The sequence below is a fragment of the Centropristis striata genome, chromosome 24 (genome assembly GCF_030273125.1).
Source record: "Centropristis striata isolate RG_2023a ecotype Rhode Island chromosome 24, C.striata_1.0, whole genome shotgun sequence".
In the NCBI taxonomy this organism is placed as follows: domain Eukaryota; kingdom Metazoa; phylum Chordata; class Actinopteri; order Perciformes; family Serranidae; genus Centropristis; species Centropristis striata.
In genome coordinates, this window is record NC_081540.1 from 2,310,350 (window position 1) to 2,331,106 (window position 20,757).

General features: G+C 37.9%; 1 protein-coding gene across 1 annotated transcript in view; it reads right to left on the minus strand.

The window, feature by feature from the left end:
- The window catches only part of nid2a (nidogen 2a (osteonidogen)), a 67,172-nt gene that overhangs the window by 24,056 nt on the left and 22,359 nt on the right, over positions 1-20,757 (minus strand). Inside the window, exons 9-20 of the mRNA XM_059327674.1 lie at positions 19,919-19,958; positions 19,224-19,333; positions 18,992-19,125; positions 18,188-18,299; positions 17,414-17,614; positions 16,063-16,293; positions 7,306-7,452; positions 6,311-6,439; positions 1,776-1,907; positions 927-1,063; positions 746-851; positions 60-193 (exon numbers count right to left, since the gene is read on the minus strand). Coding sequence (XP_059183657.1) covers positions 60-193; positions 746-851; positions 927-1,063; positions 1,776-1,907; positions 6,311-6,439; positions 7,306-7,452; positions 16,063-16,293; positions 17,414-17,614; positions 18,188-18,299; positions 18,992-19,125; positions 19,224-19,333; positions 19,919-19,958 — 1,613 coding nt within the window. The remainder of the gene's footprint in view (positions 1-59; positions 194-745; positions 852-926; positions 1,064-1,775; positions 1,908-6,310; positions 6,440-7,305; positions 7,453-16,062; positions 16,294-17,413; positions 17,615-18,187; positions 18,300-18,991; positions 19,126-19,223; positions 19,334-19,918; positions 19,959-20,757) is intronic.

Below are 20,757 nucleotides of genomic sequence, written 5' to 3' on the forward strand. Positions count from 1 at the left end.
TGAAATCAAACTTTTCTGAGTTGGAAGTGATGAAAAGTCCCTTTAAATGCATGACGAACCTGCAGAGGGATGTACTGTCCGTTACTGTCACACTGAGGTACGTAGGCTCCGAGTATAGGGTATCCCTCTGGACTGGTGGTCTGAACACTGTCTCTGTGGTGCTCACAGTGAGTTTTAGGATGCTCCGGTTCATCTGGGAAGATAAAGATGATTTATAAACTCTAATCTGAGTCTTGAAGACCAAAAACAGATTCTCCCATCATGCAACCACTCTTTGATGCTCAAATAAATGTTTTAACGTTTAAAAAATCTTCTTTTAAAAGGCTTTTACCTTGCTGTTGTCATGTTTCAAATGTTTATACAGCAGAAATTTGGGTGTTTTTCATCTTATTACCACATAAAAAACATGTCCAAATTCCAAAAAGAAGTGTAAGAGTTATGAATATTAAAAGGACAGAAATGGGTGATTATTTATATGTTTTGCTTCAAACTAAACTATCAAAAAAACTTTTTTACCACACCTCATCTGAAATGGGGTACCACCTGGTTATGTACTGGGTCCACTATGATTCCTTTTCCCACTAGGTCCTTTGACTTCAACCCAAAATTTTCCCGCTACTGCTCAATTTGCTTGTCAAAATGCATGAACTACTGAGTATTTTCTCCCTGAATTCATCCTGAAAGCTGCACAAACTTTGCTTTGACCCATCGTAGATTATATTTATTAGATGTTAGAGTGTCTCACCTGGTCTGTCGCAGTCTCTGGGTGAAGTCCCAGGTGGAGTCCTGGTCCCGGCTCTCTCCTCCCCTCTTTCATCCACACACCAACAGTGTCCAGTGGAGCCGTGACACTGTAATAAACATTTCAGAATCAGTGCATCAGTTAACTCAGGTTGTTAATGATCCGTCGGTCGGCGCCCACCAACCTGCAGCGACCGGTAGCGTCCGTCAGAGTCGCACTGAGGGACGAAGGTGCCAAGACTGGGTCGGCCGTTCTGGTCTGATCCGCTCTGCAGGCTGTCTCTGTGCTGCTCACACTGGCTCCGCGGGCGAGCCGTGGGCCCTTGAGACGAATAATACAACACATTTTATATTGGTTATTTCATGAAGCATCTAAAGAAAACAGTTCAAATTATGCACCAAGCAAAAACATCTAATATTGCCTGGAAATATCCATAAGTTGTTTCAAATCAGAGAAAGTAAATATTTCTTGATAATGATTTTGGTTATTATCAAGAAAACCATGGAAGATGTCTAGGGGTAAAATGACCAAGAAAAAGACACAAATTGATTAAAAAAAGACACAAAATAACCAAAAAAGACGTAAAATGACCAAGAAAAAGACACAAAATGACCAAAAAAAGACACAAAATAACCAAAAAGAGACATAAAATAACCAAAAAAGGCACATGTAATGACCAGTAAAAAGACACAAAATGAACAAAAATGACGTATAATGACCAAGAAAGACACAAAATAACCAAAGAAGACACAAAATTACCTAATAAAGACATATAATGACCAACAAAAATACACAATTGATAATAATTTTGGTTATTATGAATAAAACCATGTTAAATGTCTAGATATCAGCTCTTAAATCAAACTTTTATCAGCTATTTTTCTTGTTATCATTATATTTATCCAAACAAATGTACCTTTAGTTGTACCGGGCATTAAAATGGACAAGAAACTGAAGAAAACAATGGTCTTGGTCTATTAATTATATCCATGACTGTAGCTTAAAGCAGATGTTTGTCACCAGTGTGACTGACCTTCCTGCTGCTGCTGGGAACAGTGGAAACCATCACCGTAGAGTCCGGGCAGACACTGGCACTGGAAGGAGCCCAGCCCGTTGATACATCTGGCGCTGCCGTGACACGGAGAGCAGCTGCACTCGTCCACATCTGAGGAAAACACACAACAACCACACATGGAGAAACGTACGCTCAAATTATAATTCTCATCTGATTTGTGGTTTTGGGGATTCATGTAAGGAAGAAGGTGGAGAGGGTTTAAACAAGTTCATCACAAGTTCAGAGTTTGATGTTTTTGTTCATTTTGTGTCTTTATTGGGTCAATTTGTGTAATTTTTTGGGTCAATTTGTGTAATTTTTTGGGTAATTTTACGCTGTTTTTGGTAATTTAGTGTCTTTCTTGGTTATTTTACATCTATTTTATGTCTTTTTTTTAATCAATTTGTGTCTTTGTTAGGTAATTTTGTGTCAATTTTGTTCATTTAACATCCTCTTTTGGTCATTTTGTGTCTTTTCTGGTCATTTAGTGTCTTTCTTGGTTATTTTACATCTATTTTATGTGGGTTTTTTTAATCATTTTGCATCTATTTTGTTCATTTAACATCTTTTTTGGTAATTTTGTGTATTTTTTGGTCATTGAGTGTCTTGTTGTGGTCAATTTATGCCTTTTTTATGTTCAATTTGTGTCATTTTTTGGTCAATTTGTGTCTTTTTTGGTCAATTTGTGTCATTTTTTGTCATTTTGTGTCTTTTTTAGTAATTTTGTGTCTTTTTTAGTCAATTTGTGTCATTTTTTTGGTCATTGGCGTTGTTTTTGGTCATTTAGTGTCTCTCTTGGTTATTTTACATCTATTTTATGTCTATTTTATGTCATTTTATGTCTATTTTGGTCATTTTATATCTTTTATTGGTCAATTTGCATCTTTTTTTGGTCAATTTGTGCCTTTTTTAGGTCTTTTTACATCTATTTTGATCATTTTTCATATTATTTGCAGCGTGACGTCAGGTTGCATTTCTCCAAAAGTTTAAACTTTTTGCCATTCAGCTGTTTGCAGCCACTGGCCTGCAAAAAAAAACATACGCTCAACTTATAACTCTTATCTGATTTGTGGTTTCATGTAAGGAGGCAGCGAGGTGGGGAGGGTTAAAACAAGTTCATCACAAGTTCAGAGTGACGGGTGAAAGGAGGACACACACACACACACACACACACACACACACACACACACACACACACACACACACTCTCCTCCACACATTCCAAAGAAAACACACATTGTGTCGCTGCTCCGTCCTGTCTAATCTCACATTAGTCCTCCCTTCTTCCACTCTTGTTCTCACATTTGTCACCCATCCTCCCTCTTCTCTCCTCCTCCTCTCCTCCTCCTCCTCCTCCTCTCCTCCTGCTCTCCTCTTCTCTCCTCTCCTCTGCAGCGTCTCTGCAGCTGTGCGTTTGCTGTTGTGGAAGAAATGTTTTGCCTTCGTTCTCACAAATATGTGGATCTCTTCCAGAATATTCAGCTCGTTTTGGGAACACACAGTGCTGCACGTGCAGAACATCTAAATCTGTGTTTACAGCAGAGAAAGTGAGCAGAAAGCTGCACCTTCAGTGACGTTTTTCGAGCCGAGCCTCTGTGTTTAGTGGCTTTAGTTGACCGCCACAATGGGCTCGTAATTCACTTTAGAGAATAATTAACAGGTGTAGGAACAGGAGATCCTGATTACATCTAAATAACAGACTGCTGTACATTTTTCTGGGTTAAACTTTAGCCACAGTAGCTGCAGCTAGAGCCTGAGGAAAGCTGAAATATAATAAGAGTTGGATGGGCGAGCGTGAAATCTGCTTCAGACTGCAGGAGATAAATGTGCTGGTTTTGGGAACACACTGTGTTCTCCTCTGGCAGAGCAGAGAGGGAAACATTTCTGGAGCTGCAGGGACGTTGGTGAACCAGTTAACAACACCAGAATCTTTACACATACAGTGAAATATCTAAACAAGAGATACAGCAGCAGAACAAGCAGGAAAGAGTCAGTGCAGAGACTAGAGGAGGAGCTGCAGCTGCACAATGATTGATGCATTAAAGTGGCAAAGGGAGAGATTTACTGCTGCTGGATGAACTCTCAATGTGTGAAAGAGAAAATGTGTTACAGCTTAATGTTAAAAGGATGAGTCAGCGATTCTAATCCAATTTTGTAATATCAATTTGTGCCTTTTTGTTCATTTTACGTCTTTTTTTGCTCACTTTGTGTCTTTTTTTGTTCATTTTACGTATTTTGTTGTTCATTTTACATCTTTTTTGTAAATTTTGTCTTTTTTTGTTAATTTCATGTTTTTTTTGTTAATTTTGTGTCTTTTTTTGTTAATTTTGTGTATTTTTTTCATTTTACATACTTTTTTGTTCACTTTGTGTCTTTTTTGTTAATTTTGTGTCTTTTTTTGTTCATTTTACATATTTATTTGTTAATTTTACATCTTTTTTGTTAATTTGGTGTCTTTTTTATTCATTTTACATGTTTTTTTGTTCAATTCGTATCTTTTGGTCATTACGTCTTTTTTTGGTCATATAAGATTTTTTTTGGTCATTTTTTTGTCTTTTTTGAGTCCACCAACTCCTTAAAAAATAGCAGTCGAAGCAGATTTGAAGTCACATCTGGAGGTTTATGGTGAACAAGAGAACAGCAGCAAAACAAGCAGGAAAGAGTCAGTGAGGAGACTAGAGGAGGAGCTGCAGCTGCACAATGATTGATGCATTAAAGTGGCAAAGAGAGAGATTTACTGCTGCTGGATAAACTCTCAATGTGTGAAACAGAAAATGTGTTACAGAGTTTTGCTTCAATGTTTGAAGGATGAGTCAGCGATTCTAATCCAATGCACAGCCCTAACTCAGTTTTTATTATTAGGGACCGAGCACCGAGGTGCGAGGACCCTATTGAAATTGGTCCGTTTATTATTATTATTCCCAAAAGTAAATCGCCTTTTTGGGGGCTTTATCATATTCAAAAACTCACCATTTTTGGAATATACGTCAATCTCCCTGTAAATTTACGTATTCTAGTATTTGCGAGAATGGGCGTGGCAAAATGACTCACTAGCGCCCCCTAAATTTCATATCCTCACACTGGTTTGTCGTAGACACACGAAATTTGGTACATACGTGTATCATGGCAAGACGCACCAAAAAGTCAGTGGAAGCCATATCCTAAAACGTACAGGAAGTCGGCCATCTTGGATCGAATATGGAATTTTCCCCATTTCCACGCCGTATACTTTAACGAACTCCTCCTACAGATTTAACCCCATTGACTTCAAACTTGGTCAGTACCATCACAACGACTTTGGGATCAAAAGTTGTATAAAGCTTTACCGACGGTCACACTATGTGGGCGTGGCATGGCGGCAAAATATGGCGTCTCGCCATAAAACACGAAATCGTTATAACTTCCACATACTTTGTCCGATCTGGTCCAAACTTCTCATGCTTCATCAGAGTCCAGTCCTTAACACTTCTACATAACAATATTTCATAAAGCCCGGCCCCTTATGCTATATCCACGCCCCCTTTCATCACAGGACCATGTTGCATCCTTTAACAAACTCCTCCTACAAATTTCACCTTATTGCCTTCAAACTTGGTCAGTAGCATCACAAGACGTTTGGGATCAAAAGTTATTGAAAGCTTTACCGACGGTCACACTATGTGGGCGTGGCATGGCGGCAAAATATGGCGTCTCGCCATCTAATACCAGACTGGATAACTTGACCATACATTGTCCAATCTGTCCCAAATTTCACATACGTGATTAGGGTCCAGCCCGGGACACACCCACGGGTCAATAGTGACACACAGTCATAGCGCCCCCTGCTGGCTACAGGAAGTAACATGTTTTACACCTACCACAAGCACAGTGGTAGGAGACATACAATTTGGTACACATAGGGACTGAGCCAACAGCACCGCGTCTGATGTGCCCTCCCCTGACGGCGCCTCCCCCGACGGCTCCACTCTGCGAGGGCCCGTTCAGTACTGCGCGCAGTCCTAGTTTTACATTGTTTTTGTTCGATTTTGTGTTTTTTTTTGGGTAAATTTGTGTCTTTTTATTGGTCATTTTATGTCTTTTTTGGTCAATTTGTGTCTTTTTTGGTCATTTTACGTCTTTTTGGGTCAATTTGTGTCTTTTTTTGGGCCATTTTGTGTCTTTTTGTTTGGTCAATTTGTGCATTTTTTTGGTCATTTTGTGTGTTTTTTTGGTCATTTTAAGTCTTTTTTGGTCAATTAGATGTCCAGGTGCTTTAGCCTTTTTAGGAAAAAGCGGCATCTCTAAACTGCAGTTTTCTGGGAGTTTGTTCCAGATATGTGGAGCATAAAAACTGAACGCTGGAATGTAAAAAACACTGAAGTTTTGAAATTGAAAGCGAGCTAATAAATTATATTAAATAGCTCCCCTTTGTTCCCCTTTTTTCCTGTAAGTCGCTTTGGATAAAAGAGTCTTCTAAATGACTAAATGTACAGTTAGTTAGAATACAGTAACTCAGGTCTTTCTCTTCTACTCACCGACGCAGGTTCTCCCGTCGAAGCCGAACTCGTAGCCGCTCTGACACTGGCAGCGGTGGCTCCCCGGCAGGTTGACACACTGAGCATGAGCTCCACAAGAACCAGAACCTTCAGCACACTCATCCACGTCTGCAGAGGGACGAGGAGGGACAGGGAGACGGGTTTTATCTTAAATCAAACGGCTGAAGAACAGGAGTCCTGATCTAACTACATGGAGCTCCCTGCATGTGTGTAGCAGCTCTAATTAAAGGGTTTTATGGAGTTTATATATGTTATATGATGATGAGACTAGAGATAGTGAGGCCCAGTGGTGGGAACCCAGGCCCAGCCTGAGGCTGACAGCAGGACACACAGACCTGCTGCTGGGATAATCACACACCTGAACCACCTCACAGACCTGGAGGACCTGTTAACTAGAGCAGGAGGAGGAGGAGAGGAGAGGAGAGGAGAGGAGAGGAAACAAGGAGAGGAAACAAGAGGAGATGAAACAAGCAGAGGAGAGGAAACAAGAGGAGAGGAAACAAGGAGAGGAGAGGAAACAAGAGGAGAGGAAACAAGGAGAGGAGACAAGAGAAGAGGAGAAGGAACAAGGAGAGGAGAGGAAACAAGAGGAGAGGAAACAAGGTAAAGAGAGGATAGGAAGCAAGAGAAAAGGGGAGGACACAAGAGGGGAGGAAACAAGGAGAGGAGAGGAAACAGGGGAGGAAACAAGGAGACAGGAGAGGAGAGAAGTGTGTCCTTGACTTCTCTCCTCTCTGTATGTTCAGATGTTGATGAAACACAGACTCGTCTCCTTCAACCTTCAACCGTCTTTAACTCTTTAACACTAACACACACTAACACACACAGACTGTGTGTGTTAGTGTGTGTTAGTGTGTGAAGTGCTCGTCCTCACACACTAACACACACTCTGTCCTGACTCTTTACGGTGTGTTCTATGTGAACCTGTATGACCATATAAAGGTATAAAGATATAAAGACGTTGATAAAGTTACCGTAGCAGTTGCGTCCGTCTCCTCTGTATCCAGTAGCACACTGACACTGGAAGTCCTGTCCCTGCAGTGGGAGGCACTGGGCCGTGGTGTCACAGTCGTGGGTCCCAGCGTAGCACGGGTTCACCAGCTCCGGACCAGACGGCTCCACTAGGGACACCAGGACACACGGAGACATCAATGGTCAATTTCTGTCATTCTTTGGTCATTTTGTGTCTTCTTTTAGTCATTTTATGTTTTTTTTTGTCATTTTTTATGTCCACCAACTCCTAAAAAATAGTAGCCGCAGAGAATTTGAAGTGACATTTGTGGCATTAAAGAAAAAGTGAATCAGTGAGTTCCCATCAAATAAACAAAGCTGCAGTATTATTCCAAAACAAGCTGCAGGATGTGCAGATATTATTCCACTTTTAGGAGCATTCTTTGAACATGCATACTGTGCATTTGCAATAAATATTGAGTGTCCAACCAGCAGTTTGCAAGGTTAAAGTAAAGATGCATGAGCCACCAAAGAACTTTAGTTAAAAGTAAAGTTTGCACGGTCGAACGAGTTCACAAGCAACTCCAGCTGCAAGATTATTGCAACACCACATGATGAACACAGCACAAATGTCCAATGCAATGTTAACAAAAGTAAAAAATACTCTCATGATCGTGATGGCAATGAAACAGTAGAAAACAGTAGAAAAAGCAGAGATTGCACGAGAGAAACAACAACAAATAGAGAGAAAAAGGAGAGAAGTCTTTAGCTTTAGCTACTTTTCAGGTCGAGATTCAACATAAAAACACAGAATTACATTAAAGAATAAAAAAACTATGCAAAATGTTTTCAAATCGTCTGCAAAGGGACATAAAACAACTTGAAAGACATAAATTCTATGAAACTATGCACAAAACTACCAACAAATACATAAAAAGACGACAGATAGGCACAAAACAGCTACAAATAGATACAAGTTGCACAAAAAGATGTACAAAATGTCCAAAAAAGACATAAAGGGATTAAAAAGAGATGTTAAATAACCAGAGGTGGAATGTAACTTATTCCATTAATTGTACTTTAGTACAATGACTACAAAGAGGCACAAAACAAACAAAATGGACTTTCTCTGGACATTCAGACAGAAACACTATTAAATTGTTAAATTGTTATTATTATTATAACATGTCCTGAACTGAGATGAATTGAGATCTTTTATTCTAAACGTCTGATGACTCAGTTAACCAAACACACATGGACAAATCAGTCAGAGACCCATAGGACGCTTTCCTCCCTCAGATACTCAACATATGGATGATGTTAGACACACACACACACACACACACACAGACAGACAGGGGGATGAGAGCGGATGTGTGTGTGTGTGTGTGTGTGTGTGTGTGTGGGGTTTCCTCATTCCGAAGCAGAGACAATTTAAAAGTCAAACCTCAGACTAATTTCTGGAGAATCAGGAAGAAAAACATCGTAATGAAGAAGGAAACCACGAGGATCATTAGAGAAGAATGTAAAGGATGTTTAAATATGCTCAGAATGACAAAAACTCCTTTTATACCAACTAACAAACCGCTGAAATTATTTTAATTAGCACTGAGACCATAAAAAGCTTTTATCTGATTATTTGTTGCCTTTGGAGTGAGGCTGTGGCTCTAAAAAAAAGTGTTTTTGCTGCAGGATAAAAAGAAAAAAACACTTCAGATGCTGTCAAATTGTCTAAATATCTCCATAAATAAACCACACAGCACACAATCTAAATATTATCCTAAATACGGAAGTTTAAAGAGAGAGATTTGTGCACATATGCTCAGTTATCTGCAAGAATAAGAAGAGAAAAACACCAGAAAATAGATAAAAAAGCAAAAACTGTCCAGTCTTTCTTATGGTAGAAAACCAGAGTGTTGATTGAAGTCAAATTAGTATTTAAGGTGCTCCTTTTGTGAATAAAAATCATTTTTTTGGAGCTCTTTTTCATTGCATTTAGAGGTAAATATTGTACTTTTTGATCCACTACATTTATCTGACAGCTTTAGTTACTTTTCAGGTCGAGATTAAACATAAAAAAACATGATACATTTAAAGTGATTAGACATAAAAATGACTATACAGAGACAAAAAACTACCAAAAATATGCAAAATGTCGATTCAGGGACATAAAACAACTAGAAACAGATATAAATTATAAAAAAAAATGCACAAAACTACCAAAAACATACATAAAAAGACAACAAAGAAGCAGAAAACTGCTACAAATAGATACAAGTTACAAAAAAAGCTAAAAATGTTAAAAAAAAAAGACATAAAAGGACAGAAGTGATGCATTTTCTTTACCACTGAGAAGAAAACCTCTGGCTTATGTCTGTTTTTAATGATGTTTAAGTGTTTTACGATGGACTTTTTCTCTACCATGAAGTGCATCATCCACTATAAACAACAACACACACACACACACACACACACACACACACACACTTACACCTAAAGAGAATGAGACACACAGCTTGTCTCCGTCTCTCGGGGCCACGGGGAGAGTCTGGCTCATTATCAAAGACAGAGAGACTCTTTAAAGTCAGAGAGAGACGGAGATGAGACACAGAAACACTGAGCCCTAATTAGAGACACACACACACACACACACACACACACACACACACACACCATCAAAGCAGCGGCTGCAGTTTCCCACCTGTTGCCTCCTCACACACACACACACACACACACACACACACACACACACACTGGTTGTCCAGTTATAACAGTGTGAGGCTGTGAAGTCTGAAGCTGCAACACAATATTATCCATCATCACCGACTTTTACTAACACGTTGAAATGACCTGAAATTTAGAGTCAGACTGGTGTTTAAAGAGTCTTAGTGGTCCTACAGCACTTTCCAGAACTCACACCAGGAACCAGAACAGCCTCTGATGCTTCAGTTTACAGCTAGAGAGCAAAAAAAAAAGATTTGTTGATTTATGTAGTACAAGCCTTAACCCTTTATCAGGCAAAGAAGTATATTTGGTAACTTCAGGTAATATTTCGAGAAAAAAGTTGCAGATTTACTAGATTAAAGTGGCAAATCTACAAGAAAAAAAGTTGCAGATTTAAGAGATTTAAAGTGGCAAATCTGCAAAGATTTATGAGAAAAAAGTGGGAAAAAGCAACTTTTTTCTCCCAGATTCACCACTTTAACCCTTAATAGGGCACTCATTGAAATACTTGCAAATTCCAAATTTCAACCCTAAAATGTATGCAAGGGACATAAGACAACTAGAAAGATATAAATTATAAAAAAAAAAGATGCACAAAAATACATAAAATGACTACAAAGAGGCACAAAACAGCTAAAAACACATACAAACTACAAAAAATTACAAAACCTCTGGTAAATAGAAGACACTGTCAGCAATCTTTGTTCAGAACGGTCAAAAATCTGAAGTTTCTGCACACTTTTACTGCATTATTTGACACTTTGTCCACGTTTAATATGAGCTGCCAACATTGTAACATTATGAATATGACAGATTATCAGGAAAATCCCAATATTTCCCTTTAAACGTGTTGCCTAACAGCTTTTCTGCTAGAATCCCCCTCTGCAGAGTCTGAAGGAGGCGGCTGCTGCATATTTGGCCGTGGTGTCATTATGAGTCTAAACGTTTCCTTTTGCAGAAAAAGAAACAAACACAGTCCAGATATGATTTCCCTGAAGTGTTTGTGGTCATAATTTGTTTCTATTTCATGCTGTTTCTACAAATTCTTCTTCTATTCCATCACACTGTTGACTGAAGGCCACACCAGCGTTTCTCTGAGCTGAAACTTATTTATAGAAGAGAAAAATAATGATTCTGACGTATCTGATAACCTTTAATTACACTTTATGACATAAATGTAACTATTTTTCTACTCTAAAGGTGCTCCATTTGTGAATAAAAATCATTTTTGCACTTTTTGTTTGTTAAAATAAGGATCTACTGTCTACTTTGTAATCAACATGAACATGTGTCTGAAAAATCCAAATAAAAATATTTGAAATTAAAAATCATTTTTGAAGCTTTTTGACTCACCAGATCCATTATTACCAGTGATGGGAGGTAACTAAAAACACATTAAAAAGAAACAAAAAAACTATCCAAAATGTGCAAAATATCTATTCAGGGACATAAAACAACTAGAAAAAGATGTCAGTCACAAAAAAATATGCAAAAACTACCAAAAAATACATGCATACAAGATGACAAAGAGGCACAAAACAGCTACAAATAGATACAAATTACAAAAAAAGATGCACAAAATGTAATTTTGACATTAAAAGAATAAAAAAATATGCAAAATGTATTCAAATTGTCTACAAAGAGACATAAAACAACTAGAAAGATATGTAGATTATAAGAAATATGCACAAAACTACCAAAACTATGCAAAAATGTCTATTCAGAGACATAAAACAACTAAAAAAAGATATAAATTATTTTTTAAAAATCACAAATTACCAAAAGAGTACATAAAATGACTACAAAGTGGCACAAAACAGCTCCAAATAGATAACATTATACAGAAATATGCACAAAAAAGATTATGAGGTACTTTAATGATATTTTGTGACATAAATAAAAGTGTTTCTCTCTCTGTCTGAAGCTTTGCTGCAATCTCTGCTTCTCATGACATCAGAGGGCAGCTATTCTGCCCGGCAACCCCCCCGACAGAAAATCTGTCATTGGCTAGGATATTATTTCCCAGAGAGTGTAAGAGACACACACACACACACACACACACACACACACTACTTAACCCATGTTTACAAAACCCCTGATCCCCAAAGCTCTTCCAGCTGTGCTCCGGGTGTATCCGTGCGTGTGCGTGTGTGTGTGTGAGATGTGTCATCATAACCTTTTTAATCAACGTGTTGACGTCTAACTGACAGAAACTTGGTCTGCAGTCAGAAACCTTCCCGTCTTTGTCTCTTTCTGTCTAAACCTCGACATGTTCTGAGGTCCCTCTCTGGTTTTCATCAGACCAGGAGGGCAAAGAAAAGAGTGTTGAAAAAAATGGCAGCTTTGAAAACTATTTCAAGTTTGTTTTCTTCTAGAAATGTCTGGTCCCAGTTCTCATAGGTCTCTATGGGACTCTTTGGAGTTGCTGTCACGTTCAGGCTCACTGAGACAAATCTGTACGTCCGACTGATTCCACAGTAGGATGTCTGCAACTGGCACAAATTTCTCTACAATCTGCACTAAAAATATGCAAAATGTCTGTTCAGGGACATAAAACAACTAGAAATAAATAAGCATTATCAAAAAAAGATGCACAAAACCACCAAAAAATACATAAAAAGAAATGCAAAACTACCAAAAATGTGCTAAATGTTTATTCAGGGACCTAAAACAACTATAAAAATGTATATATTATAAAAAAGATGCACAAAACTACCAAAAAATATGCTAAATGTCTATTCAGGGACATAAAACAACTAGAAAAATGTATATATTATAAAAAAGATGCACAAAACTACCAAAAAATACATAAAAGAAACACAAAACTACCAAAAATATGCTAAATGTCTATTCAGGGACATAAAACAACTAGAAAAAGAAATAAATTATCAAAAAAAGATGCACAAAACTACCAAAAGATACATTAAAAGACTACAGAGAGGCATAAAACAGCTACAAATAGATACAAATAACACAAAAAAGATGCACAAAACGTCCATATTAAAGACGTATAATAACCTTCTTCTCTAATATCTAACAGCTGAGAAATGTCTCACCTCTCAAACTACTCTTATTTTTCACAAACCGTGAGTCATAAAAACAAAATGAAGCATCATCAGAAAGAAAAGTTTAAACTGTAGTTTAAAAAAATTGCAACATTGCAGCTTTGAAAACTATTTTAAGTTTGTTTTCTTCTCGAAATGTCTGGTCCCAGTTCTCATAGGTCTCTATGGGACTCTTTGGAGTTGCTGTCACGTTCAGGTTCACTGAGACAAATCTGTACGTCCGACTGATTCCACAGTAGGATGTCTGCAACCAGCACAAATTTCTCTACAATCTGCACTAAAAATGATACATGAAGAGGGAAAGTTGTGGGAACAAGAGCAAGGTTTTTGTGGTGCAGTTCTTTATAGCATAAAGTTAGCTTTTTACTTCATTCAAACATCAGAAAAGCTGATTCAAAAATCTAATTCAAAAGAAATCAGTGCATGTGTGTCTGTTTCTGTGGCTGCTGTTCAATGTGCTAATCTACCATTCACACACAGTAAAGATTTAACAACCATGAAGGCATTAAGACGGACAGATACACACGATATGCTCAAAAGCTACTGAATTTATCGCCTGAACGTTTGTGCTCAAAGTTCCCATTTTAACCGACAATTTCTTATTCATTTTAATGTCTGGTACAACTAAAGGTACATTTGTTTGAACAAATATAATAATAACAACAAAAATATCTGATAAGAGTTTAATTTATCTAGACATTTAACATGGTTTTGTTGATAAAAACCAACATCATTAGGAATAAAACCATAATAAATGTCTAGATATCAGCTCTTAAATCAAACTCTTATCAGATATTGTTGTTGTTATCATTATATTTGTCCAAACAAATGTACCTTTAGTTGTACCAGACATTAAAATTAATAAGAAGTTGAGGGTGGTCTAGTAATTTTTTTCATGACATATATATATAATTTGTGGGTTCACCAACCAGATAAAAATGCAAGATCTTAATATACAAAAACTGCTTCGAAAAGCTCAAATCTGATCTAAAAATGCAACCAAATTGAAAAAAAAATCTGCTTAACTTTAGCCCTGTAAATGTCACAATTCACACAATTGCACATTAATCATAGTGATTTTGTTTCATAACTGGGTATTCATTTAAAGATTTATTTCACAATTTGTGGGTTCACCAACTCGGATTACAAATGCATGAAGTTAATTTTTAAAAACTCTTGCTTAACTTTTGTAAAAGTCAGACACAATTACAAATCAGTCACGGTGATTCAGTTTCATAACTGCAAATCATTATCATTATTTGATATTTCTCAGAAATGCCAAACAACTAAACAAATCTGGTCAAAAGCCCAAAGGTTTTGTGGTTTTGGCTCCACAAAGAAGTGCTGCACAAACAAAACTGGAACAATAAGAAAACATTTTTGTCTTCCTGCTGAAATGTGCTCAACAGATCGGAGCGGTTCTGTCTCCAGGATTTTGTCAACACTTGTCCTAATGTAGGTCCTAAACGCCGATCATGGTCCTGCAGCGGAGATGAGAGCGGGCGCTGACGCAGGCTGCGGTGCAGCGAGTCTTAAAGTGGTGTCGTGTGTCTGCAGCCTGCAGCAGACGACCGCTGAGGTAACTCAGACGTTCCCACATTGTTCTCTTTGCTCTCGGAGGGTAATTATCCTGTGTGTTTAGAGCCCAGGCAGCGCGGTTTGGCTGAGGTTTCTGTGGCAGCGCTGCAACAATTACGAGGTGGTCTGGTGGCGAGTTGTGGCGCTGGAACAGAAAAACCTCACGTTTTCAACGCCTCCAGTGTGTTCAGACACTCAGAGACTGACAGAGACGCTCTGGAGTGGATTTAAACAGTCACTCACATACTGGTGTCTCTATATAATAAGCCAGGGGCGACTATTTGTTGCATTTTTTGCATTAAAATGTCTAAAAACGGCTATTTTGTGTGCTTAAATTATCCCAAATGTTTCTAAACAAGATAAATCTATCATTTTAACCAGTTTTAAGCCACATTATTATAATAAATTTCTCAGATATTGGTAGTTTTTAACCATATATTTTAACTCGATGAAGGATTTTCCATATAATGAACCAGAGTCGACCTTTTGATACATTTTTTGCATTAAAATGTCTAAAAAACGGCTGTTTTTATTATATATTTTACTGAGTTATGTGCTTACAGTATCCCAAATATTTCTAAAGAAGAGAAATCTACCATTTTTATCAGTTTTATGCCACATTATTACAATAAACTTTTCAGATCTTATTCAATTTTAACCATATATTTTAACCCGATGAAGGATTCTAGTCGTCTGGTACACATATCAGAGAGAAACCATATAATTGACCAGTGTCGAGTATTTGCTACATTTTTTGCATTAAAATGTCTAAAAACGGCTGTTTTTGTTATATATTTTACTGAGTTGTGAGCTTAGATTATCCCAAATGTTTCCAAACAAGAGAAATCTATAATTTTAATCAGTTTAATGCCACATTATTATAATAAACTTAGGCCGTCTGTCACACATATCGAAGAGAAACCATATAATTGACCAGTGTCGACCTTTAGCTACATTTTTTGCATTTAAATGTCTAAAAACGGCTATTTTTGTTATATATTTGGTTGAGTTGCGTGCTTACAGTATCCCAATGTTTCTAAACAAGAGAAATCTATCATTTTAATCAGTTTTATGCCACATTATTACAATAAACTTCTTAGATCTTAGTTGTTTTTAACCATATATTTTAACTGGATGAAGGATTTTAGTCCACCAACGTGCCAAACTGCATCAGAAAAGCATTGATTTTTAACATATAACTTCTTTTTTCAGTGTTTTAACAGTTGAAATCACCAGGTCTGTTTGTTTTGGAGTGGTAGAGACTCCTGAGGATAATTCAGCTCCTGGTGAAAACCTCCTGAACGTTTGGATGTTAAATAATCAGAGAAACAAGCTGAGTTCCCAACATCACTCTTCCTTTAAAAGCAGCCTGACTGAACCAGAGGACTAAAGGTCTTCCTCCCTGTGACTCACCTCCCAGCGGGCTGATCTTGTTGGTGATGGCGTACCTCAGGATCCTCTCCTCCTTCACGTACATGACGAACACTCTCTCCATGGTGATCTGCAGCGTCTCCAGGACGGCGGCGCGGCTGTCGTGGCGACAGTCTCGGTACGTGATGTTCTGCTTCAGCTGGAAGGAGAACGCCTCGGAGCCGCGGTCCGCCGACACCACCGTGTACTCCCTCACCGAGGTGGAGGTGATGACTGCAGGTGGAGAGAGAGAGAGACAGGGAGGGTTAGATCAGGGGTCGGAGACCTTTATGAGCAAAAGAGCCCAAAAAAAGGGGGAAAAATGTCGGACTGGAGCCGAAAAACCTTATTTCAAACTTTTTTTCCCTCAATTTCTTGTTCATTTAATGCCTGGTTCAACTAAAGGTTCATTTGTTTGGACAAATATAATGATAACAACAAAACCAGTTGATAAGAGTTTAATTTAAGAGCTGATATCTAGACATTTGACATGGTTTTATTGATAATGATTTTGGTTATTATCTAGAAAACCATGGAAAGTGTCTACAGGTAAAATGACCAAAAAAGATGTAAAATGACAAAAAATGACGTAAAATGATTTAAAAAAAAGGATAAAATGACTTAAAAAAGGCGTAAAATGACCAAAAAAGGCATAAAATGACCGAAAAAAGAGTAAAAAATTACCAAAAAAGCCGTAAAATGACTAAAAAAAGGTGTAAAATGACCAAATAACACGTAAAATGATTTTAAAAAGCCGTAAAATTACTAAAAAAAGCCGTAAAATTACTAAATAAAGACGTAAAATGACTAAAAGGCGTAAAATTACCAAAAAAAGACGTAAAAAATGACAAAAAAAAGACGTAAAATGACTAAAAGAAGGCGTAAAATTACCAAAAAAGACGTAAAATGAAAAAAAAAGACGTAAAATGACTAAAAAAGACGTAAAATGACTAAAAGAAGGCGTAAAATTACCAAAAAACACGTAAAATGATTTTTAAAAGTTGTAAAATGACTTAAAAAAGGCGTAAAATGACTAAAAAAGTTGTAAATATTATGGTTTCTTGATGATGATTTTGGTTATTATTAATTATTATCGTACCTTTAGTTGTACCAGGCATTAAAATGAACATGAAATTGAAGATAACTAATCATTTTTTCCATGACTGTATCTCAGGAGATTTGGAATTGAAAGATTTGAGATTTGACTTGAAACCAGACTTGAAGTTGGCAAAAAAAATGACAGTTAAGGTGGCGCGCCGTAGACTTTTGTGAGCTATTATGCACATTTAAGTTGACCAAAAAGTAAGAAAAGATAATGTTTGAATGGCTCTGTGTCTCCTGAGGTTGTTGTTACCTGAGGGGTAGTACTGGTAGGTCTCCTTGAAGGGGTCCATGGTGACTTCAGCTCCAGGAGGCAGGAAGGGGACGTGTCCGCTGACCACCGTGTCCACCGTCAGGTGGTGGTGGTCGTCCAGGCCGCGCCCCGTCTGGATGATTGACAGACGCTCGTTCCCAGGGTAGAAGACCACGTCGGCACGCCGAGTAAACTCAGCACCTGGTGATCAAACCCACCAGTCAATAAACCAATCAGTCAATCAATAAACCAATCAACCAATCAATTCCTCTTCTTGTTTCTCTATTTATAGAATATTTTCTTTGCACGTTGCTGCAGACGGAGCAACAAACTATCAGAATATCAGAAAGAGAGGAATGTCTGTAATGGTTACATCTGTACACACACACACACACACACACACACACACACACACACAGAAACACACACACACAGAAACACACACACACACACACACACACACACCCAGCTGCTTCCCATTAGAGGAGGTGAAGCCTGATATCACATCACATCCCTGGAGACGATACAGCTGGCTGGGATAGAAAACACACACTAACAAACACACACACACACACACACACACACACACAGTCTCACACACAGTCTCACACACACACACACACACACACACACACACACACACACTATAGAGGAGTTCCCTGATCCTGATCTCTGTACAGATGTGCTCAGGAGTCAACAGTACAAGGCAACACACTAAACACACACACTTAACACACACACACACACACACACACACACCCTCAGAGAGGTTACCTGTGATCTTGAAGCCGGCCTGGCTGTTGGGCAGCTCCAGAGCAAACAGCCATCCAAACAGTTCTCCGATGGGAGCCAGAGGCATCAGAGCCCAGCCAACCGGCTCCGGGACCTAAAGACAGAGAAACCAGACGAATGGAACATTTAACAGGAACACAGGAGAAAAGATATCTAAGAAACTAGATTTAAGAGACACAAAAAGACACAAAACGTCAGGTCGCTGTGTAAAAACCGGTAAAAACAGATAAAAACAGAATGCATCAAGGCAAGAAAAGTTGGTTTTTACTGCAACATTTCTGCAACAAGACGAGTCAAAGTGCTCGAAAAGTTAATAATGAACACACTCAGAATAAATATCCTGTGGTTTGAAAGGATTTTATGCAACTTTTAATCAATTTATTTCATCAGTTTGAACACAAGTCCATATATATTATTAAAATATGGGATGTAAGAGTTGTATAGCACATGAAAATGCTCCAAAAACGGCACTACAGCATGTAAAAATGTCAATATCTGCTCTGGCGGATTTGTTTTATTTAACCCTTTTTGACTTAGCATAGAACAAGAAAACCATGGAGAAAAAGTATAAAAACAACAAATAAAAAAAAGGCATTTATGTTCAGTTAAAACAGTTAAGAACAAGCTAAAAGAGAATTAAACAGGAATAAAAACAGGACTAAGAGTCACAGTTCAGTGTGATATATGATGATAATTTCATGATTACTGTCAAATTTAGACTGACTGTATATATTTAGAATATCTAGTCATTTTGAGAGTATTTGTGACTGAGTAGTGTCTCTGTACCTCGCTGATGGCGGTGTACGCCCTCCCGTCTCCCACCACGATGTAGGCGTGCAGGTCGATGTTGTTGAGCTGAACGGGAGTCGAACCGACGGTCACGGTGCCGCTCGCCTTCCCGCTGACTCTCTGAGGAGCTCCTGGAGGAGAAACACAACTCACACAGTTAAAGAAACTACATTTATAGGAGCAATGTGTGTGAGTGTGTGTGTGTGTGGGTTCGGGGCGGCGCTGCTACCTTCAGGCAGACAGTGGCGCCCGTTGCCGTAGAAACCGGAGCGACAGTGACAGCAGAAGCCCGTGGCGTAGTCGGAGCAGAATGCATTCTGGGAACACTGCTGCTGGAACCTGGAGCAGAAAAATACAGGTTTTATTCTCTAAAAAAAGGATCTTTCATCTATAGCTCTGGAAAAAAATAAGAGAAAAATAACCAGTTTTGCTGGTTTTACTATTTATAGGTATGAGTTTGAGTAAACTGAACATTTTTGCTTCATTCTATAAAGTGCAGACAACATTACTGTAATGTATTACCCACAATGCAACACCACTGCTGACATTTTCAGAAATGAGGAGCTGCAGAGGTCTTTCTAACTGCACATGCACAGATATTTTTCACCTTTTTAAGCTTTTACCCAAGGCATTTTTTTAATCTGAGTGTTTCATTCTGGTCTCAATCTCTAGATCAAAGTCTTCTTAAAGACAATCTGATGTTACTGTGTAAATAATAGTCTCATTTAGGAGAAAATAGAAGATAAAGCAGGGTATGATTGGGGCGTGGCTACCTTATTTATTGACCCTTTCACTGTTTATTTCAACTGTTTGTTCTTGTTCTAAAAGACTCCAAGGAGTCGCTGCTCAGTTTCTGCAGTAAGTTACATTTTTCCCAAAATTTCTCACAGTCTCCAATTAAAAAGAGTATAAAGTGTGACGTACCTGGCACAGGTCTCCTTATTCTCTGTCGTGTACTGAATCACTGAGAGAGAAAACAATTATTAGTGCATCACATAAACAGTGCAATAAATATATTATTAATATCCTTAATAATAACAGAACAGAGGGATAATGTTCACAGTTTTACCTTCAACTCCGCTGTTTATTATCTTTATGGCCTTTTTATGTTTTATTTGCATTAAATGAAACTTCAGTTTATTTGGAAATAAAGAGATTTAAAAGATATATATATATATAGAGAGAGAGATACATTCCTTTTGTTTCCAAATAAACAATAAAGGCTGTTTCCATAGAAGAACACACACACACACACACACACACACACACACACACACACACAAAGGCCTGCTGATCCTCCCACACACACAAGATGTAGAAGTTTAAACTGAGAAAAGTCTCAATAATTAAAGTATGAATAAATATTTACACAGTCCATATGTATAATATATATTATAATAAGTATAATAGAAGTATTTATAAGTGCTTCTGTAAACTCTAGGGGGTTAATCTCTCTTCTCTTCCCTGAGAAAAGTCCCTCTGACACACAGGAAGTGATGCGGCTCTTCTGGATTTATTTAAAACAAACACAACAATAACTGCTGAGTCAGCAGGAAAAGATGCTGAGCAGACAGAAAGAGAGGAACTGTTTAGTCTAAAAGTGGAAAAAAGGTTTTAAATATCTATAAAAAAGCTGAAATAGTGAAACTGGATTCCAAACAACACATGGAAGTTAAATGATTACCAATGAGTGTTTGTCTTGTTGTTAAACAGCTGATCTGGGATCTAAAAATGCAGCATTTTGTCTACAGGCACATCAAAAA